The 15,275-nt window shown below is 45.3% G+C and overlaps 1 protein-coding gene across 1 annotated transcript in view; it reads left to right on the forward strand.

The window, feature by feature from the left end:
* Positions 1-5,355: 5,355 nt before the first annotated feature.
* Positions 5,356-15,275, forward strand: part of TCERG1L (transcription elongation regulator 1 like) — a 222,094-nt gene continuing 212,174 nt past the window's right edge. The window contains exons 1-3 of the mRNA XM_058298125.1: positions 5,356-5,694; positions 7,698-7,844; positions 8,603-8,783. Of these exons, the coding sequence (XP_058154108.1) occupies positions 5,356-5,694; positions 7,698-7,844; positions 8,603-8,783 (667 nt within the window). The remainder of the gene's footprint in view (positions 5,695-7,697; positions 7,845-8,602; positions 8,784-15,275) is intronic.

A 15,275-nucleotide genomic window follows, 5' to 3' on the forward strand; every position in this document is an offset into this window, starting at 1 on the left:
CAGAAAGTCTTTCGTTGTGTGTTTGACTTCCTTTGGACTGATTATAGCCTTTTTAATAATTTGTTTTTACCTGGAAATATAATGCATAATTTTTCAGTTCTACTAATATTTTTCTGCAAAAAATATTTTAATCATGGGATAATATTCCATCCTATGTATTTTGTCATCTATAAAATCAGTCTGATTGTAAACAGATATGTTTTATCTGACAAAGCATTCTAATATATTTTAAAATAAATCCCTTAGTTCAGTGTGTGCGTGGACTCGAGGCAGCGGCTGCATATGAGGACGCCGGGAGGGCCACTCATGCCACGACCCCGCCAGCGCGGGGGATGGTCTTCAGGGCCCGGCGGCTTTTGTGCTGTCCCCTGGTCTACATGGCTCGGTTGGGTCTGAATGGGCGGAACTGTTCCTGAACCAGCTGAGTGACAATCCCGGGGAGGGTCCCGAGGACCCTGTTGGTTGAGGCTGAGGCGTGTGTTTAAGGAACGGTTTGCAGGAGTCGTCAGTCATTGTGCTGCCACGTGCACAGGAAAGAGAGCCGTCCTGCTGCCCCTTTCTGGTGAGTGTGCAAGAACAGAAAGCCAAACGCATGGGCCCAGGCCTTGGGCAGCCTCGCTTGGAGCTGGGCAGCCCACTGGGCAAGGTGGGGCGGGGGGGGGGGCAAGGGTGAGGGGCCGGGAGACCCTCAGCGGGGCTGGGGGACACACCTTGGACCCTCAGCAGGCCCGGAGACCCACCTGGCCCCGGGCAGGTGTGCGCTGGGCATGAGAAATGGCTCCCAAAGAGGAGTTCTCTAGACATAAAGACCCAAAGGAAGACGTGCCACAGAAGCATCTCCATCCTGACAATCCAGGGACACGGGTGGGATCCATGCCGGCAGCGGCCCCGGGTGCAACACGGTGAGAGGAGGGTGAGGGGGCTGCACAGGCGGCAAGGCAGAGGGCAGCACCCAAAGGAGGGGCTCAGCACCTACGCCTCTTCCCAGAGTCGGGGCCTGGGAGCCGCTGTCCCGGGTGCTGAATGCAGAAGCACAGGGCTTTGCACAGGCTGGAGGTGACCATCCCAGGAAGCTAGTGCCTTGTCAGACATTCCCTTGGGAAACGCTGTTTATTAAGTATCTCCTCCGTGCCAGTCATTATGCTCGACCTTCTTTAAGTCTCAAAAAGTCTACGTGATGGATGTGGAGCCATCTTGGTAAACTATGGGGCTCAGTTCCCTAAAACCTGTCCATCCTCATTTTGTGCTGAAATCGAGGTCCTCGAAGAACTTTTAATAACATCGAAATAGTCACACCGTGATACTGAGTGAAAACAAGAATTAAAGTTATATATAGCACGAGCTGAATTGAAACTCTTTATTATAAAAATGCAATATATATTATATCTCGTTATATCTATAGAAAGAGATGTGTAGGAAAAAACACGATGGAGAGAAGTTTGCCAAATGTGAACATTCCTTTTTCCTGGAGCGCTTCTGATTCATTTTGCTCTTCTGTATTTTCCTGCTTTCTACAATAACCCAATAATAACAAAAAGACAATGATATCATTCGTCCAGAAAGCACAACCCCTCCGCCCCTCAAGGGGTCTAGCTGCTACTGCATGGCACAAGTTCAAGTCTGTGCTTGGGGAGTCTCATCCCCCTCACAGCCCAGCAATGTCCTCTCCTCCCATGCTCCATACTCGTCTGAGTCCAGCCATGTTTTTGATCCCAGCCACTACTAACAACCGCCTCTCGCGGTTCTTTTGTGGAACTCACCTCTGTATCTCCCTCTCAGACTTTGCTCCTGAACTCTGGACCAAAGTTTCCAGCTGTGGCATGGCCACTGCTCCCCAGATGTGCTGTGGAGCCTTCAATGTCAGTTGTCTAAAGCCAACCTCCCTTCCCTGTTGCCCACCCCAAAATATTCTTCGTCTCCAAAAACATGTCTGCACGGCCTCCAGAGTTAAACCAAACTGGAAATCACTCTTACTCTCACCTCTCCCTTGCCTCGCATTGAGTCCTGTGTCAAACCACCGGTTCCTCTTCCTCACCACACCAGTCTCCCCCTGCAATGGCGGCCGGCTTTCCTGGTACAGTACTGGTGAGTTTTCAGGAGAAAAAGACCCCATCAGAGCAGCATTGATTTGGGAAAGGTCTTCTGCTAGCATGGGCAGGTGGACAGGCCAGGGTCCTGCCCAGGTGACCTCTGGGTCCTTGGCCTCCATTCCTCCCTTCTTCCCCAGGATTTATTTTAACTGTGCACGTCTGGAACGAAGCATTCCCATCTTTCTTTTTGTATGTTGTTCTATCATATTTCACTTACAAGAACAAAATAATTTAAAAAAACTTGTACAGACTGCAGAATCTTATTTCATTGATCTCTCCCTAACACCCAACATTATTCTTTCCTGAAAGGTAATAAAGAATTCAGAACTCATTAACATATGCAGATAATTCACATGGCTTCTCCTGGCATGGATCTCCTCTTGCTTACGCGACTTTCTATTTCATTTTAGCTAGAAATTGCTGCTGGTTTTCCTGAATATTATGGACAGAATTTAGGCTGCTTTTACTGGTTAGGCGAGCTTGAGACTTGTGTTTGAAGTGCTTTTTGAAGCAAATTTCTCACAGTTTTACAGGGAAATAACAGACCTGAATTTACAGGATGTCAAGTGCCCTGCTCAGAGGTGATGCCCTGGCACACTGACCTGAAGGTGCATGTCTACCTGGCACCTGGACGGGAGACTTCACTAAAAGATGAGTGACATCTGGCTTCTGGTCCTGGAGGTGCACACAGCCTCCCGCTCCGCGAATGGGACCGGCACCTGCTTCTGTGCCTTTGCCGGCCTTTGCTCTTTCATTGTTCTCATCACAGAGCAGGCTCATGGAGGAAGTCCTGCTAAATACCCTCCAGAATGTGGGTGCCTGGGAGGCGGGCTTCTCCTGTGCTTGGGGGCAGAGGGTTATTTCTGATGAACAGGAGAGAGAGTTTCTCTCTCTCAGATGAGACGAATCTGATCTAACCAATAGCTGGAAGTGGAGGTACAAGCTTATCTCCCAGTGCCTACATCAGAGCCATTAGTGGAAACTGTTCTGTGTCTGTGTCACCCACTGCTGTTTTCCCAGAATTTAGCAAAGAGGAGGTCACAAAGAAAGTGTTCAAAGTGTTGTCATGCACTAATAAAGTTAAACTCGTGGCAGGTTTAGCAAAGGAGAAGGCTACTTGGAGATTCTTTGAGTGAAGCACTACTCGTGATTTTCCAGCTCTCTGTTCAGAGCTTTGCACGTGCAGAAGACACTGGAACCCCGAGGGAGGGAGTATAAATGCTTGGCAAAAGCTGACTGTAATAGAACCACAACAAGGACGGTGCTGAATGGAAAGAGGGTTGGCCTGCCCCACCCCAAAGGTGCTGCTGAAGCCCCGATAGCTCGTAGCTGTTTCCCAGGAGGATGGACAAGTGCGTGGCAGGGCTTTGGTTTTGCTGAAAGCAGTGTGGAGTTGGGCACTAGCGGTCCTTTGTCCCAGCCTCCAAACAATGGAGAGGGACCAATACCTCCTCTTCGAACTGGAGCATGCGAAGGGGTCCCCATCAGCCTCCTTAGAGATGTGTATCCCAGCCGTAGCCTGGATGCCACCATCAGAATCACCTCTCTGTACCTCACAGAGCAGTGCACCTGAATTAAGGGCTTATGCTATGTAGTAACCGGCTTCTAAGCCCCAGAGCTTTCTGATTTTAGGTGAGAAAAAGAATCTTGCCTGTTCTTCTGCAAAAGAGAAAACTTACTAATTGAAAGACGGTTTGCATGAAGAAAAGATGTGGAGATGCCAGTTATGCAAATAAGCATATGCCCAGAACTAAGAGAAATCTTGCCAGGCCAGGAGGAAATTAAGCAAGTCGGGAGAAGGAGGAACAACCCAAATTGAAAGCCTGCCGGCGCTTTAGTTTATCTCACGAGTGTCCCAGGCTATGGAGCTGAGAGGTGAGGAGAAGGCGAGTGTGGACAGCCCCAGGGTGGTCTGTGGGTGTGAGAGGGGGTGTGCATGCTCTCCCACCCATGGCAGGATGGGTTGGTCATGCAAGCTCTGAAATGCATGTACCATAGTATCCCGCTTTTGCTTTACGCAGCCAGGAAGCCCCCCCTTCGCCTAGCGCCCGGTAAGAAGCCTGGGCGTGCGCGCTGCTCTTAGCCCTGCTCTGCCTTCTCGGGTTCAGCGACCTGAGTGTATCAGCACATGGTGGTCTCCATCCTCCTCTTGGCACAAGTTGCCCAGCACTGGGCTCGGTCTCAGGGCAGGGACTTGAGGGCCTGGGGCTCCCAGGATCGGGTCTGGAAGGTCAGACAAGCGGGTGGAAGCAGCGGCGCCTAGCGGTGACTGACGGGATCAGCGCGGCGCCCGCCTCGGCTCTGTGCGGGCGCGAGGGGCGCGCTGGGGTGAGCGAAGGTCGCAGTCCTTCCCCCTGGCAACTCAGGACGTAGCGGCAGAGGCCGCATGCGGTGGGTGATGGAGGCACAGCCTGGGTCCGAGGGGAGTCGAGGGCGACTTCGCAGGGGGCGCTTCCGGCCGAGAAACCGTCCTGTGCAAAGGCCCGGGGGCGGTCGGCACCGTCCTTTGCACGCAGCGAGTGGGCTTGGAGGAGGGGCCGCGGGGCTGCCGCTCTCCTTAGGTGAAGGGCCTTGGCCAGGTGCCCAAGGAGGGCTCAATTTCCGGGCTACGAAGATCGGCTGGGGTGGGGGTACTAAGGAACTGTCCGGCAGATTAGCTCTTGAGGAGGGCTCTACCCGCGCCTGGTGGCACTTGGCGCCCGGCCCGGTGGCGTCCGGGTCAGCAGCCCAGCCATCCCCGCAGGATCTGCGCCCTTGACTCGGTTAAGCCAGACGGAGAGCGTTCCCCGCGCGTCCCCGCGGGCGCCCCCAGCCTTGCCTTAGCGGCCGGACGTGCCCGGCTCCCGGGCGCCACCCGGGCCTCCGCTCTCCGCTGCGCACGGGTCCAGCAGCCCGGCCCGTGCGCTCGGTCCGCGAGAGCCGGCGGCCTCCAGCAGCAGCCACGAGCCCCGAGCCCGCCCGGAGGGACCCGGGCCGGAGCGCCCTTGGCGCGCCCAGCGCTCGCCTCCAGGAACCGGGGAGCGCGGGTGGGCCGGGCCGGCCGGGCGGCGGCGGCGCGAGAGGGCGGGCGGCGGGCGGCGGGCGGCGGGCGGCGGGCGGGGGAGGGGCTCCCCGCGCGGGCCAGGGGCGGAGCGAGCGGCCGCGCCGCGGCACCAAGTGAGTTGCTGAGCATCCCGCGCCGCCGCCGGCCCCGCACCTCCGGCGCCCGCCGCCCCCGCAGCCGCCCGCCGCCGCCCGCCGCCCGCCGCGCGCGCGGGGATGTAGGATGCTGGCGGGCGCCAGGCTCCCGCGGCGGCGGCGGCAGCTGCAGCAGCAGCCCGGGCGGCGGCAGCCTCCTCTCTGGCCGATGAATGCGGACCCGCCGCCGCCGCCGCCGCCCTGGGTTTGGCTGGTCCCCGGCACCGCCGGGCTGCTCCGGCTCGGCGCGGGGGTCGCGCCCCGGCCCGTGCTGCTCGCCGCGGCTCCCGTCCCCGCCGCCCCGCTGCTCCCGGGGGTGCCCAGCTGGTCTGCCCCCGGCGAGCCCCTGCTGCCGCTGCTGCCGCTGCCCTCTGCGCCAGAGCACGCTGCCGCCGCCGCGCACCACTCCCCCTGGCTTCCCGGGCAGGTAAGCTGCCTTCCACCCCCTCGCCCGCGGCCTCGGGCCCCCAGGCTCGCCCCCTCCCCCGCGGCCCGGCCCTCTCCCCGCTCCCCGCGGCTCCGGTCCTCGGACTCGCTCCCTCGCCTTCCGCGCGGGTCTTTGACGCCTCACAGGCTCAGGACGCAGCCCGGCAGCCATGCCTCGGCAACAAAGTTCCCTCTTCGACGTCTGCTTTGGTCCCTGGTCAGTCTTCGTCCTTGGCCTTGGCGATCGGCTGAGGGCCCTGCGGCCCAGGGGCCGGAGCTGGGTCGGCGCGGGCCACAACTTTCGCCCGGGCCCGGGGTCGCTGTCCAGGGCGCAGTGCTGAAGCGGCCGCCGGCGCCGAGCGTGGCAGCCGTGGAGGCTGGCTGACTTACCGCGGAGAAGTTAATACTTTTACGGTCTCTGCCAGACTTGGAAAGCAGCCTGGGAATCAATTGCTATTTCTGATTCTGATCTGGGTCTTTTTTTTTTTTTTTCATTTGAAAATAGACTCCAGATAATGCCTAAGAAGGTTCAAACCGGTGGAAGCGATTAGGGAAGCGCTGCCCTTAGGACTGAGAAAGGTAGCCGGTGTTTTCCCAGCGTCCACCAAATGAGCTGATGCCATACATACTGCACTTTAGTAGAGTTTGGCGTTTTAAAGCCTGAAATTAAAAAACAAAAAACAAAACCCACCACAATACAATAATAGGGACTGCCTTTAATTAACATGCAAAGGCGCAAGGCAGATTGGCTCTGGCGAGATCCAGATCCATTGTTTGCCATCTAACTATGCAGATGTATTTAAATTAGGGGATACCATGACTTTTATTCCAAGTATTGCCCTCATTAACATATTTAAATGAGCGGCACGTTAGAATACACGATTTACTGTTTCTACTATTATCTTGTGAGCTTTTCTAAAAGATGTCCTTAAACCCTTCCTAAGCTGGTCTTTGGCCTTTAGGACACATAATACCTGCGGTGCTGGGTCTCCTATTTTGATGTGGTGCAGTTCATATCTGGTCTTATTGAATAAACCTCCGTAGCCTTTGCAATATTTTGGAAGGGTTGTTATAGCAGAGTGCCACCGCTAGAGGTATATAATGTCAAGGAACTACATTTTCTTCCTTTATAAAAAACTGTAATTTTTTCTTGTGTAAATTACAAAAGAAAAAAAATCCCCCCAAACTTAGTATTTATCTTTCATATATTTTATGCTGCACATTTTCTATTAAATAACGATATTTATAACCGGATGAGCATTTTCACTTAAGAAAATTTTAAAAAATGCTTTTATGGTTTTAAAACAAATAGATATTGACTTGTTCCATATCATTGAACAATGTGTCTTCTTATTTCTCTACTGATGAGGATTCAAAAATTCTCTGCCCCCTTTCAATTTTTTCCTATTTTATTCTGTGCTTTGGCATCTTCAATTATGTGGTAAGCTCACTTATATTTTCTTTGCTTTGGAATCTGTTTGAATCACTGATCCTTGAAAAACTTTGAACCTTAACTCCTTACCTATTTTTATTTTGAAAATGCTATAAATGTGTTTTTATTAAAAATGATGAATGGAATTAGCACAGAATGTTACATTTAAAGAGATATCATAAATATACCTTTAATGCTAGCTTATAAAAATAATTCAAGATTTATAAAAGGGATCTCCAGCATTTCTCATTTCCTTCATGGTTTCTTATTACCTCAGGGCAGAAAGCCACTTCTTACCACATTCTCATGAATTTCTGCTTAGAAGTTATTTCTCAAGATTGAAGAATGAAATGTTGGTAATGTTTTTCAATGATTCAGACATGAAAACTTTGATATATTTTTCTTTGATTTATGAATAAAGTATAGTTTTTCTTGATTGAGGTAAGAAGGCATTTTTTCCATAATTTAGTATGCAAATTCCCTTTAAAAGAAGTTGTCACACACCCTTTGGTGTAAAGCACAGTTGTTTGGAGTGGGCTAATGAGCCATCCCTTGTGTTTTCTGGGCTGCAGTGGCTGTTCCGGGGCCCTTCACCAGCCATGGGACTGTCGCCTGCTTCCACTGTGGAGTTGGTGCCCATTTTCCCACATGTCTGCACATCTGCTCTTCCACCTCCTGTTGGGAAAAGTTGGATAGACAAAAGAGTACCTAATTATAAGGTAAAAATTCAAGTAATTTAATCAGATAAATAGAGTTTTAATTATTAAGCTACTGGGTATTTTCCATGACAACAGAAAACACCTTGCATTTTCTAATTACATTTGATTGACCATCTAGGTATAGAGTGAAATCCATTCAGAATGAGATTGGCCTGTTCCAAACAATACTAGATAGAAGGGAGCGTTTTGTTTTCCTTTAACATATTTGGATTCCATAGAACATTGTAAACATTTCCAATTCTGAATCAGAATCTTTTTTTTAATTTAATTATTAAAGATCCATAGCCATTGAGCAAAATCTAGACTATTTTATAATATAAATTTCAAATTGCCAATGAGTTTTTCTTGCTATTTTTGCTTTGAGTTTTCGTTTTTCTGATTGTTTATCTTGCCTTTTGAATTCAAATTTACTGACTATATTTTACTTATTTGAAAATTAATAAAAGGAATATGTTGTCTTTTTAATAACATTCTGATTACCTCGTTGGGGGTGATTCTTCAATCGATACATTGACCACTGGGCTGAACCTGATCAAGCCAATGGCTGAAGACACCAAGACAAAGCCCAAGCCTGTCCCTAGAAGGCGATTTGTATAGGACACCGCGGAACTTTCTTTAAGTTTTAGAACAGACGTCCCCAGTTACAGAGGGTTCAGTATTTGGGAACAATGCAAGGCCAGACGAATATTTTCACAATAGTGGTTAGTTTTTATCACATTCTTTGACTAAAATGTTATACTTGCTTTATCTTTGTACAGATATTTTTTAATAATTCCTTTGCTCTGGACTCAACGTGGATACATCCTGAGGAATCAACCTTATTCCACGGGCATGAAAAACCACATTTGCTGACAAATCAAGCAGCTGTGTCTTTGCCCAGGCCAGCTCCCGCCCCCCGGGCGCTTCCCACATTGGTGTTGGCTCCTCAGCCTCTACCAGGTTGGTGGCCCTAATGACAGTGACTTTTTTTTTGCTTTGGTTATAGATAGTTTTGAGTCTTAAAACTTTATTTTTCATCCCAATGAAACAATTCTTAGAATAAAACCCAAGTTCTTTTCGTGGTTATGATTATTTTTTATTAAGAAATCGAGGTTCTGTTTAGCTCATCCACCATTTTTTTTTGGAAGACAGGAGCTTTGTTATAGATTAGGAGATTGTTGAGGGAATTTACATGGAATGGGATGGGCGGTGCTTTATTTTTAGGATGGGCCAGGTCTTCTGGATCACTTTAATAGAAGCGCTAGTGGACCTGTCTTCTCCTCAAACACTGATTGGGGAGGGGGGAGAGGAGGCATGGCCAGTGAAGCTCCCTGTCTGCAGGACACTGGGCATGCCAGTTTTGTGAATTCTGCCTTCAAATTGGGGTGATATTTGAAGATGGACTATAAAAATGACATGTTTGGAAGATGGATTTTGCTCTATCTTTAGTCTCTAGTGACCTGGGAGAACATGTGTCCTGAAACAGATTCCCATGAAATAATCTCTGGATGAAAGATCATATAATAAGCCCATATAGTAACAGGAAGACAAAATCATCTTAAGAATTTTAAAATCACCTTAACATAGGATCATATTATAAAAGCAAATGCTGCTTGTGTCAAAATTATCTTGCAATACCTTCCGTTATGGAATATTTTATACCTTCGGAATTACATTACCTTTCTGTGATTTCCTACCTACCAAGCTTGTCTCAATATGTGCCTCTAAAATTTAGTAATAAGGAGATGTTCCCATGGATAATGCAGTGCTGGTTAAGGAGATATATTTATTTTCTTCTCTGTTTGCCTACCTCATTTATTCTAACTCGCTATGAATCTTGTTTAATAATAAGCCAGGAAGAACAGCTCAACTTATGTGTTTTCACAGGTCTTAATGATTCTGGACTGAAAATTGCCTTCTGTCCTTATAATTCTATATTACTTGTTAAAACCCAAACAGACACCTACATGCAGACATTTATAAACAATTTACACTAAGATATCATGTTTCCTATTTAATGGAATGATGATAAAAGATGATTAGATGGCGTGTATTATACAAGGGTGCTGTGGCTCTTTTGGTTTCTGAGAGAATACTATTTTAATTTCTTAATACGTTGGTAGTAAGTATAACCAAAATAACCAGCACATTCAGTTAAAAAATATCATGAAACTGGTGCACCTGTTCCAACAAAATCTTTGAGTGAATTTCATCCTCTAAGCTTATATTGAGTATCATATAGACATTTTCTAGTGGGCATTGCTCCTTTTCTTGGGAAACTCATACTATTAAAATGCGAAATATCTAGTTACCTGGTGAAATGTATGAAAACTTACAGATTTTCTAACACATTGGGCATTGTTTTCTTACTGCTGTGACAGTTAAGTATCCTAGTTTTGAGATAAGAGTTTCCGGATTCCTTCATGACAAGTTTGATTTCTGATACATTTCAGAATTCTCAGAAATCACACAGCTCAGGAAAGAGTGTATTGAATATTTCTTAGGTCCCAGAACATATTTAAAGATTTGTTTATAAGTTATTGCTTGCTTCATAGACTGCCTGGAAGGGGGAACAAATAAAGCAGAGGGCAGGATGAGCTGTAGATCAATTAAAAATTAATACATTTCACTCCAGTTTTACTGTAATAACCTAAAACATCTAACTAATAACATGTTATAAAAGTTAATAACTTTCACTTTATAACTTTAATGTTATAAAGTAAAAGCTTTATACACATTCACTACATAGCTAAAACTTCAACTTTAGAACACTTTATAAAAACAACTAATAATTTTTTTTTTTAGTATTTGTCATAGTTCATGAGAGAATGTTCTCATATTTGTTCTGTTAACCACAGTTCATCTTCCACCACAGGATTCACTGTGTTACACAGTCCCATGCTTTGTATAATCTATTCAAAGTGTACACCTAGTGGCTCTCATATTCATCACAGAGCTGTGTTGTTATCACCTCAGTCAATTTTAGAACTTTTCATTACTTCAAAAGGAAAAACTCCATGCCCCCTTATACCTTCCTATTATTGTCCCTTAGAACTGAAATGATATCTTCTTTGCCATTGCTGCAAAAACACTACAATATTACTGTTAACTATAATCCGTAAGTTACATTAGTTGTAAGTTCCCCATGTATCACCGTATACTTAACACTTTACACAGTGTGTTATTAACTGGGTGAGTTGGGGGGGAAAATACACCAAATATAAGATATTGGCTATAGTTAGTAGCCAATTACATGTTTATGTAGTTAGATTACATAAATTTCACATAAAAATATAGGGGATTTACCACATGTCCTGCTCCCTACACCTTCCACATTCTCCCACATATACAACATCCTTCATTCCTGGGGTACATTCATCACAATTGATGAAAACATTTTGGAACATTGCCACTATGCATGGATTATAGTTTACACTCCCTCCCACACAATTTTGTAGGTTATGGCAAAATATGTAATGGCCTGTATCTGTCGTTGCAATGTTATTCAGGACGATTCCCAAGTCCCCAAAATGCCCCCATTTTTCATCTGTTTTTCCCTTTCCCTGCTCTCAGAACCTCCATGGGCCACTACCTTCAAATCAATGATATAATTTCTTCCATTTCTAGAATCACAATAAGTCCATAGTAGAATACAGTAAGTCCACTTTAGTCCATAGTGTATTCCCCAATCCTGAGGATTCTGGGATGGTGATGCCCACTCCACCTCTAATTGAGAGGGAGCTTCGATCCCATGGGGCATATGGATGGAACTATTTTGCTTGCAGTTCCAGACTTTCTTAGTTCCTTGGGATGTCCATTGTCCATTGCCGTCTCCTTGTTAGTTGTCCTGGGAGAGTTTGATGAACTGGAGAGTAGGTGGTGCAGCTCTGTCGAGGTTCAGGCCCCAGCTGGCACATGGACAGACCAAAGATTTTAGTCTCTTGGACACACACCTATCGATTCTAGTACTAAATATAGATTCAAATAGAAGGGTCAGAAGAGCCATGTTTAGGGAAACCACAACTGAGTCTAACTCTGTCACTCTTGGGAACATAAATTCAAAGTAGGGCCCACTGGTAGGGCACCAAACTCCTGAACTATCTGCCCTGTCTATAGTGTCTGGATGTTCCTTATGAACCCCATTATTTGAAGTGGCATTTACCTTGGCAGTCAATGATATCCTGCTGAAACATGCATAGGCGTAGCCTCTGGAATAACCCCCTGACTCACTTTGAAGTCTCTTAGCCATATAAACTCACTTGTCTTTATCTTTTCCTCCTTTTAGTCAAGGTTTTTTCCCAGTTGCATTGCTAGTTGGTGCTTGGTAGTAATCCCTCAGTGCCAGGGAGTCTTATCCCTGGGAGTCATGTCCCATGCTGGAAGAAAGGTAATGTTATATGCTGAGTTTAGCTTAGAGAGAGGCTATATTTGAGCAACAAGGAGGCTCTCAGGAAATTACTCTTAGGCACTCTATAATACTAGGCTAAGTTTCATTTTCAGGTGTAGAGGTTCATAAGTACTGTCATCAATATTAAGCCACCCATTAATGGTCCATCCTCCTTTACTAGTCATTGTCCCTGTACTTAGGGGATTCTTGCTGTTCCATTAGAGAATGTGGCAGGGCTCCCCAGGATGGGAATTAGATATTGTTTTGGTTATTGTGTGTATCTCCATCCAATGTGACAATGCCCCATGAACAACTGAACATATTTATATGCATTATGTGGATGCCCAGGTGGATCTCCTCCTATGTATCCCCCATCATCGACACCCTGCACAAATGATCCTCCTCTGTCATAGTTGTAACCCTTCTGTGGTCTCATTATATGGGTCTACACCCACTGATTCAACCCATTATGTCAAGATGAACACTCACACACTCCCTAGAAGCCTGCCTCAAGTGCATTCTGTCCCAAAGGCCCCCATATCCAACACCCTAAACCAGTAGTCCTCCCCTTCCATGTTGCTGAAAGAACATTCCCAACATAGTTTTAACCATATACCTGCCAATATCCAGTGTTCACCTGCTCCCTCCCCCAACCTTCCTCCCAATTCCATGGACAGTCCAATCCATCCTCACCACCCTACCCCCCTGACAAACTAGCACTACTTGATCCAAAGTTTCAGTGCACCACTATTATGCCTCTCTACTACACAACTACACACTTCTACCTTATAGATTTTGCCCCTATGGGCATTGGTTCACAGCCTTCTCCCTTCCTAACTCTTGTAAACCTATCTTCCAGACTCTAGCTCTGAGTCTGCTCAATTTACTTAATTCATATAAGTGAGGTCATATAATATTTGTCTTTCAGTGCCTGGTTTGCTTCATTCAACATAAGGTCTTCATGATTCATCCACGTTATCCCATGTGTTAATATTGCATTCCTTCTTACAGCTGAGTAGTATTCCATTGTGTATATATATACTACAATTTGTTTATTCATTCATCTGTTGATAGGTATTTGGGTTGATTCCAACTTTTGGCAATAGTTTTGGCAATAATGCAACTATGAACATTGGTGTGCATTTATCTATTCATGTCCTTGCTTTCAGTTTTTCTGGGCATATACCCAGCAGTGAGATTACTGGATCATATGGCAGTTCTAGAGGTAGCTCTCTGAGGAACTGCCAAACTGTCCTCCACAATGGCTCTATCATTTTACATTCCCACCAGCAGTAAATGAGGGTTCCCATTCTTGTACATCCTCTCCAACCCTTGTAGTCCTCTGTTTTTCTAATCGCTACCAGTCTAATTGGTGTAAGATGATATCTCATTGTAGTTTTGATTTACATTTCCCTAATAGCGAGTGATGTTGAGCATATTTTCATGTGCTGTTTAGCCATGTGTATTTCTTCTTTGGAACAGTGTCTATTCAAATCACTTGCCCATTTTTTAAATGGGTTGTTAGTCTTTTTATTTTCAAGATGTAGGATTTCTTTATATATATATACTGGATATTAGGCCCCTATCAGATATATGGTTACCAAATATTTTCTCCCATTGAGAAAGCTGCCTTTTTTTTTGACAAACTCCTTTGAGGTGCAAAAGTTTTTAATTTGGAGGAGATCACATTTATCTATTTTTTTCATTCATTGCTTGTGCTTTGGATGTAAAGTTCATGAAACCATTTCCTAATATAAGATCTTATAGATACTTCCCTACATTATCTTCTTATATCTTTATGGTTTTGGCTCTTATATTTAGATCTTTGTTCCATCTTGAGTCAATTTTTGTATAAGGTGTGAGTTGGTGTTCCTCTCTTATTCTTTTGGATGTGCATATTCACTTCTCCAAGCACCATTTTTTGAAGAAGCCATTCTCACCCAGTTGAATGGACTTGGTGGCCTTCTTGAATATCAGTTGACTGTATATGTGAGGATCTATATCAGAATTTTCAATTTGGTTCCATTGGTCAGGATATCCTTGTGCCACTATCATACAGTTTTGACCACTGTAGCTTTGTAGTATGTTTTAAAGTCAGGTGGTATGATTCCTCTGATTTCATTTTTCTTTTTCAATATGTCTTTGGCTATTTGGTGCCTCTTGCCCTTCCACATAAATTTCATAGTTAGCTTTTCCAATTCAGCAAAAAATGCTGTGGTGAATTTTATTGATATTGCATTAAATATGTAGGTCAGTTTGGGTAGGATAGACATCTTAGTGATGTTTAGTCTTCCTATCCATGAACAAGAAATATTCTTCCATTTATTTAGGTCTTCTTTGATTTCCTTTAACAGTGTTGCGTAGTTTTCTGTGTACAATCATTTACATTTTTAGTTAAACTTATTCCTAGGTATTTGATTCTTTTAGTTGTTGTTAATGGAATTTTTTCTTGATTTCCTACTCAGATTGCTCATTATTGGAGTACAGAAATGCTACTGATTTTTGCACATTAATCTTAATTTGCCACTTTACTGAACTTGTTTATAAGCTCTAGAAGCTTTGATTTAGATTTCTCAAGGCTTTCCAGGTATAGGATAATATCATCTGCAAATAGTAAAATTTTTTCATTCCTTTCCAATTTGGATGACTTTTATATCTTTTTCTTGCCTAAGTGCTTGAGCAAGTACTTCTAACACAGTGTTAAACAAGAGCTGTAACAGTGGACATCTTTGCTGTGTTCCAGATCTTAGAGGAAAAGTTTATAGGATTTCACCATTTACTATGCTGTATGGACTTTTTCATATATATCCTTTATCATGTTAAAGAAGTTTCCTTCTATTCCTATCTTTTGAAGTGTTTTTATCAGGAATGGGTGCTGTATTTTGTTGAATGATTTTTCTGTATATATGGTGATGATCATGTGGTTTTTTCCTTTCAAAAAAAAGTGGTGCATTACATTGACGGGTTTTCCTAGGTTGAACCATTCCTGCACACCAGGGATCAGGCCACTTGGTCCTGGTGTATGATTCATTTGATGTGTTGCTGAATATGATCAGCAAGTATTT

The sequence above is a fragment of the Dasypus novemcinctus genome, chromosome 6, assembly GCF_030445035.2.
Source record: "Dasypus novemcinctus isolate mDasNov1 chromosome 6, mDasNov1.1.hap2, whole genome shotgun sequence".
NCBI lineage: Eukaryota > Metazoa > Chordata > Mammalia > Cingulata > Dasypodidae > Dasypus > Dasypus novemcinctus.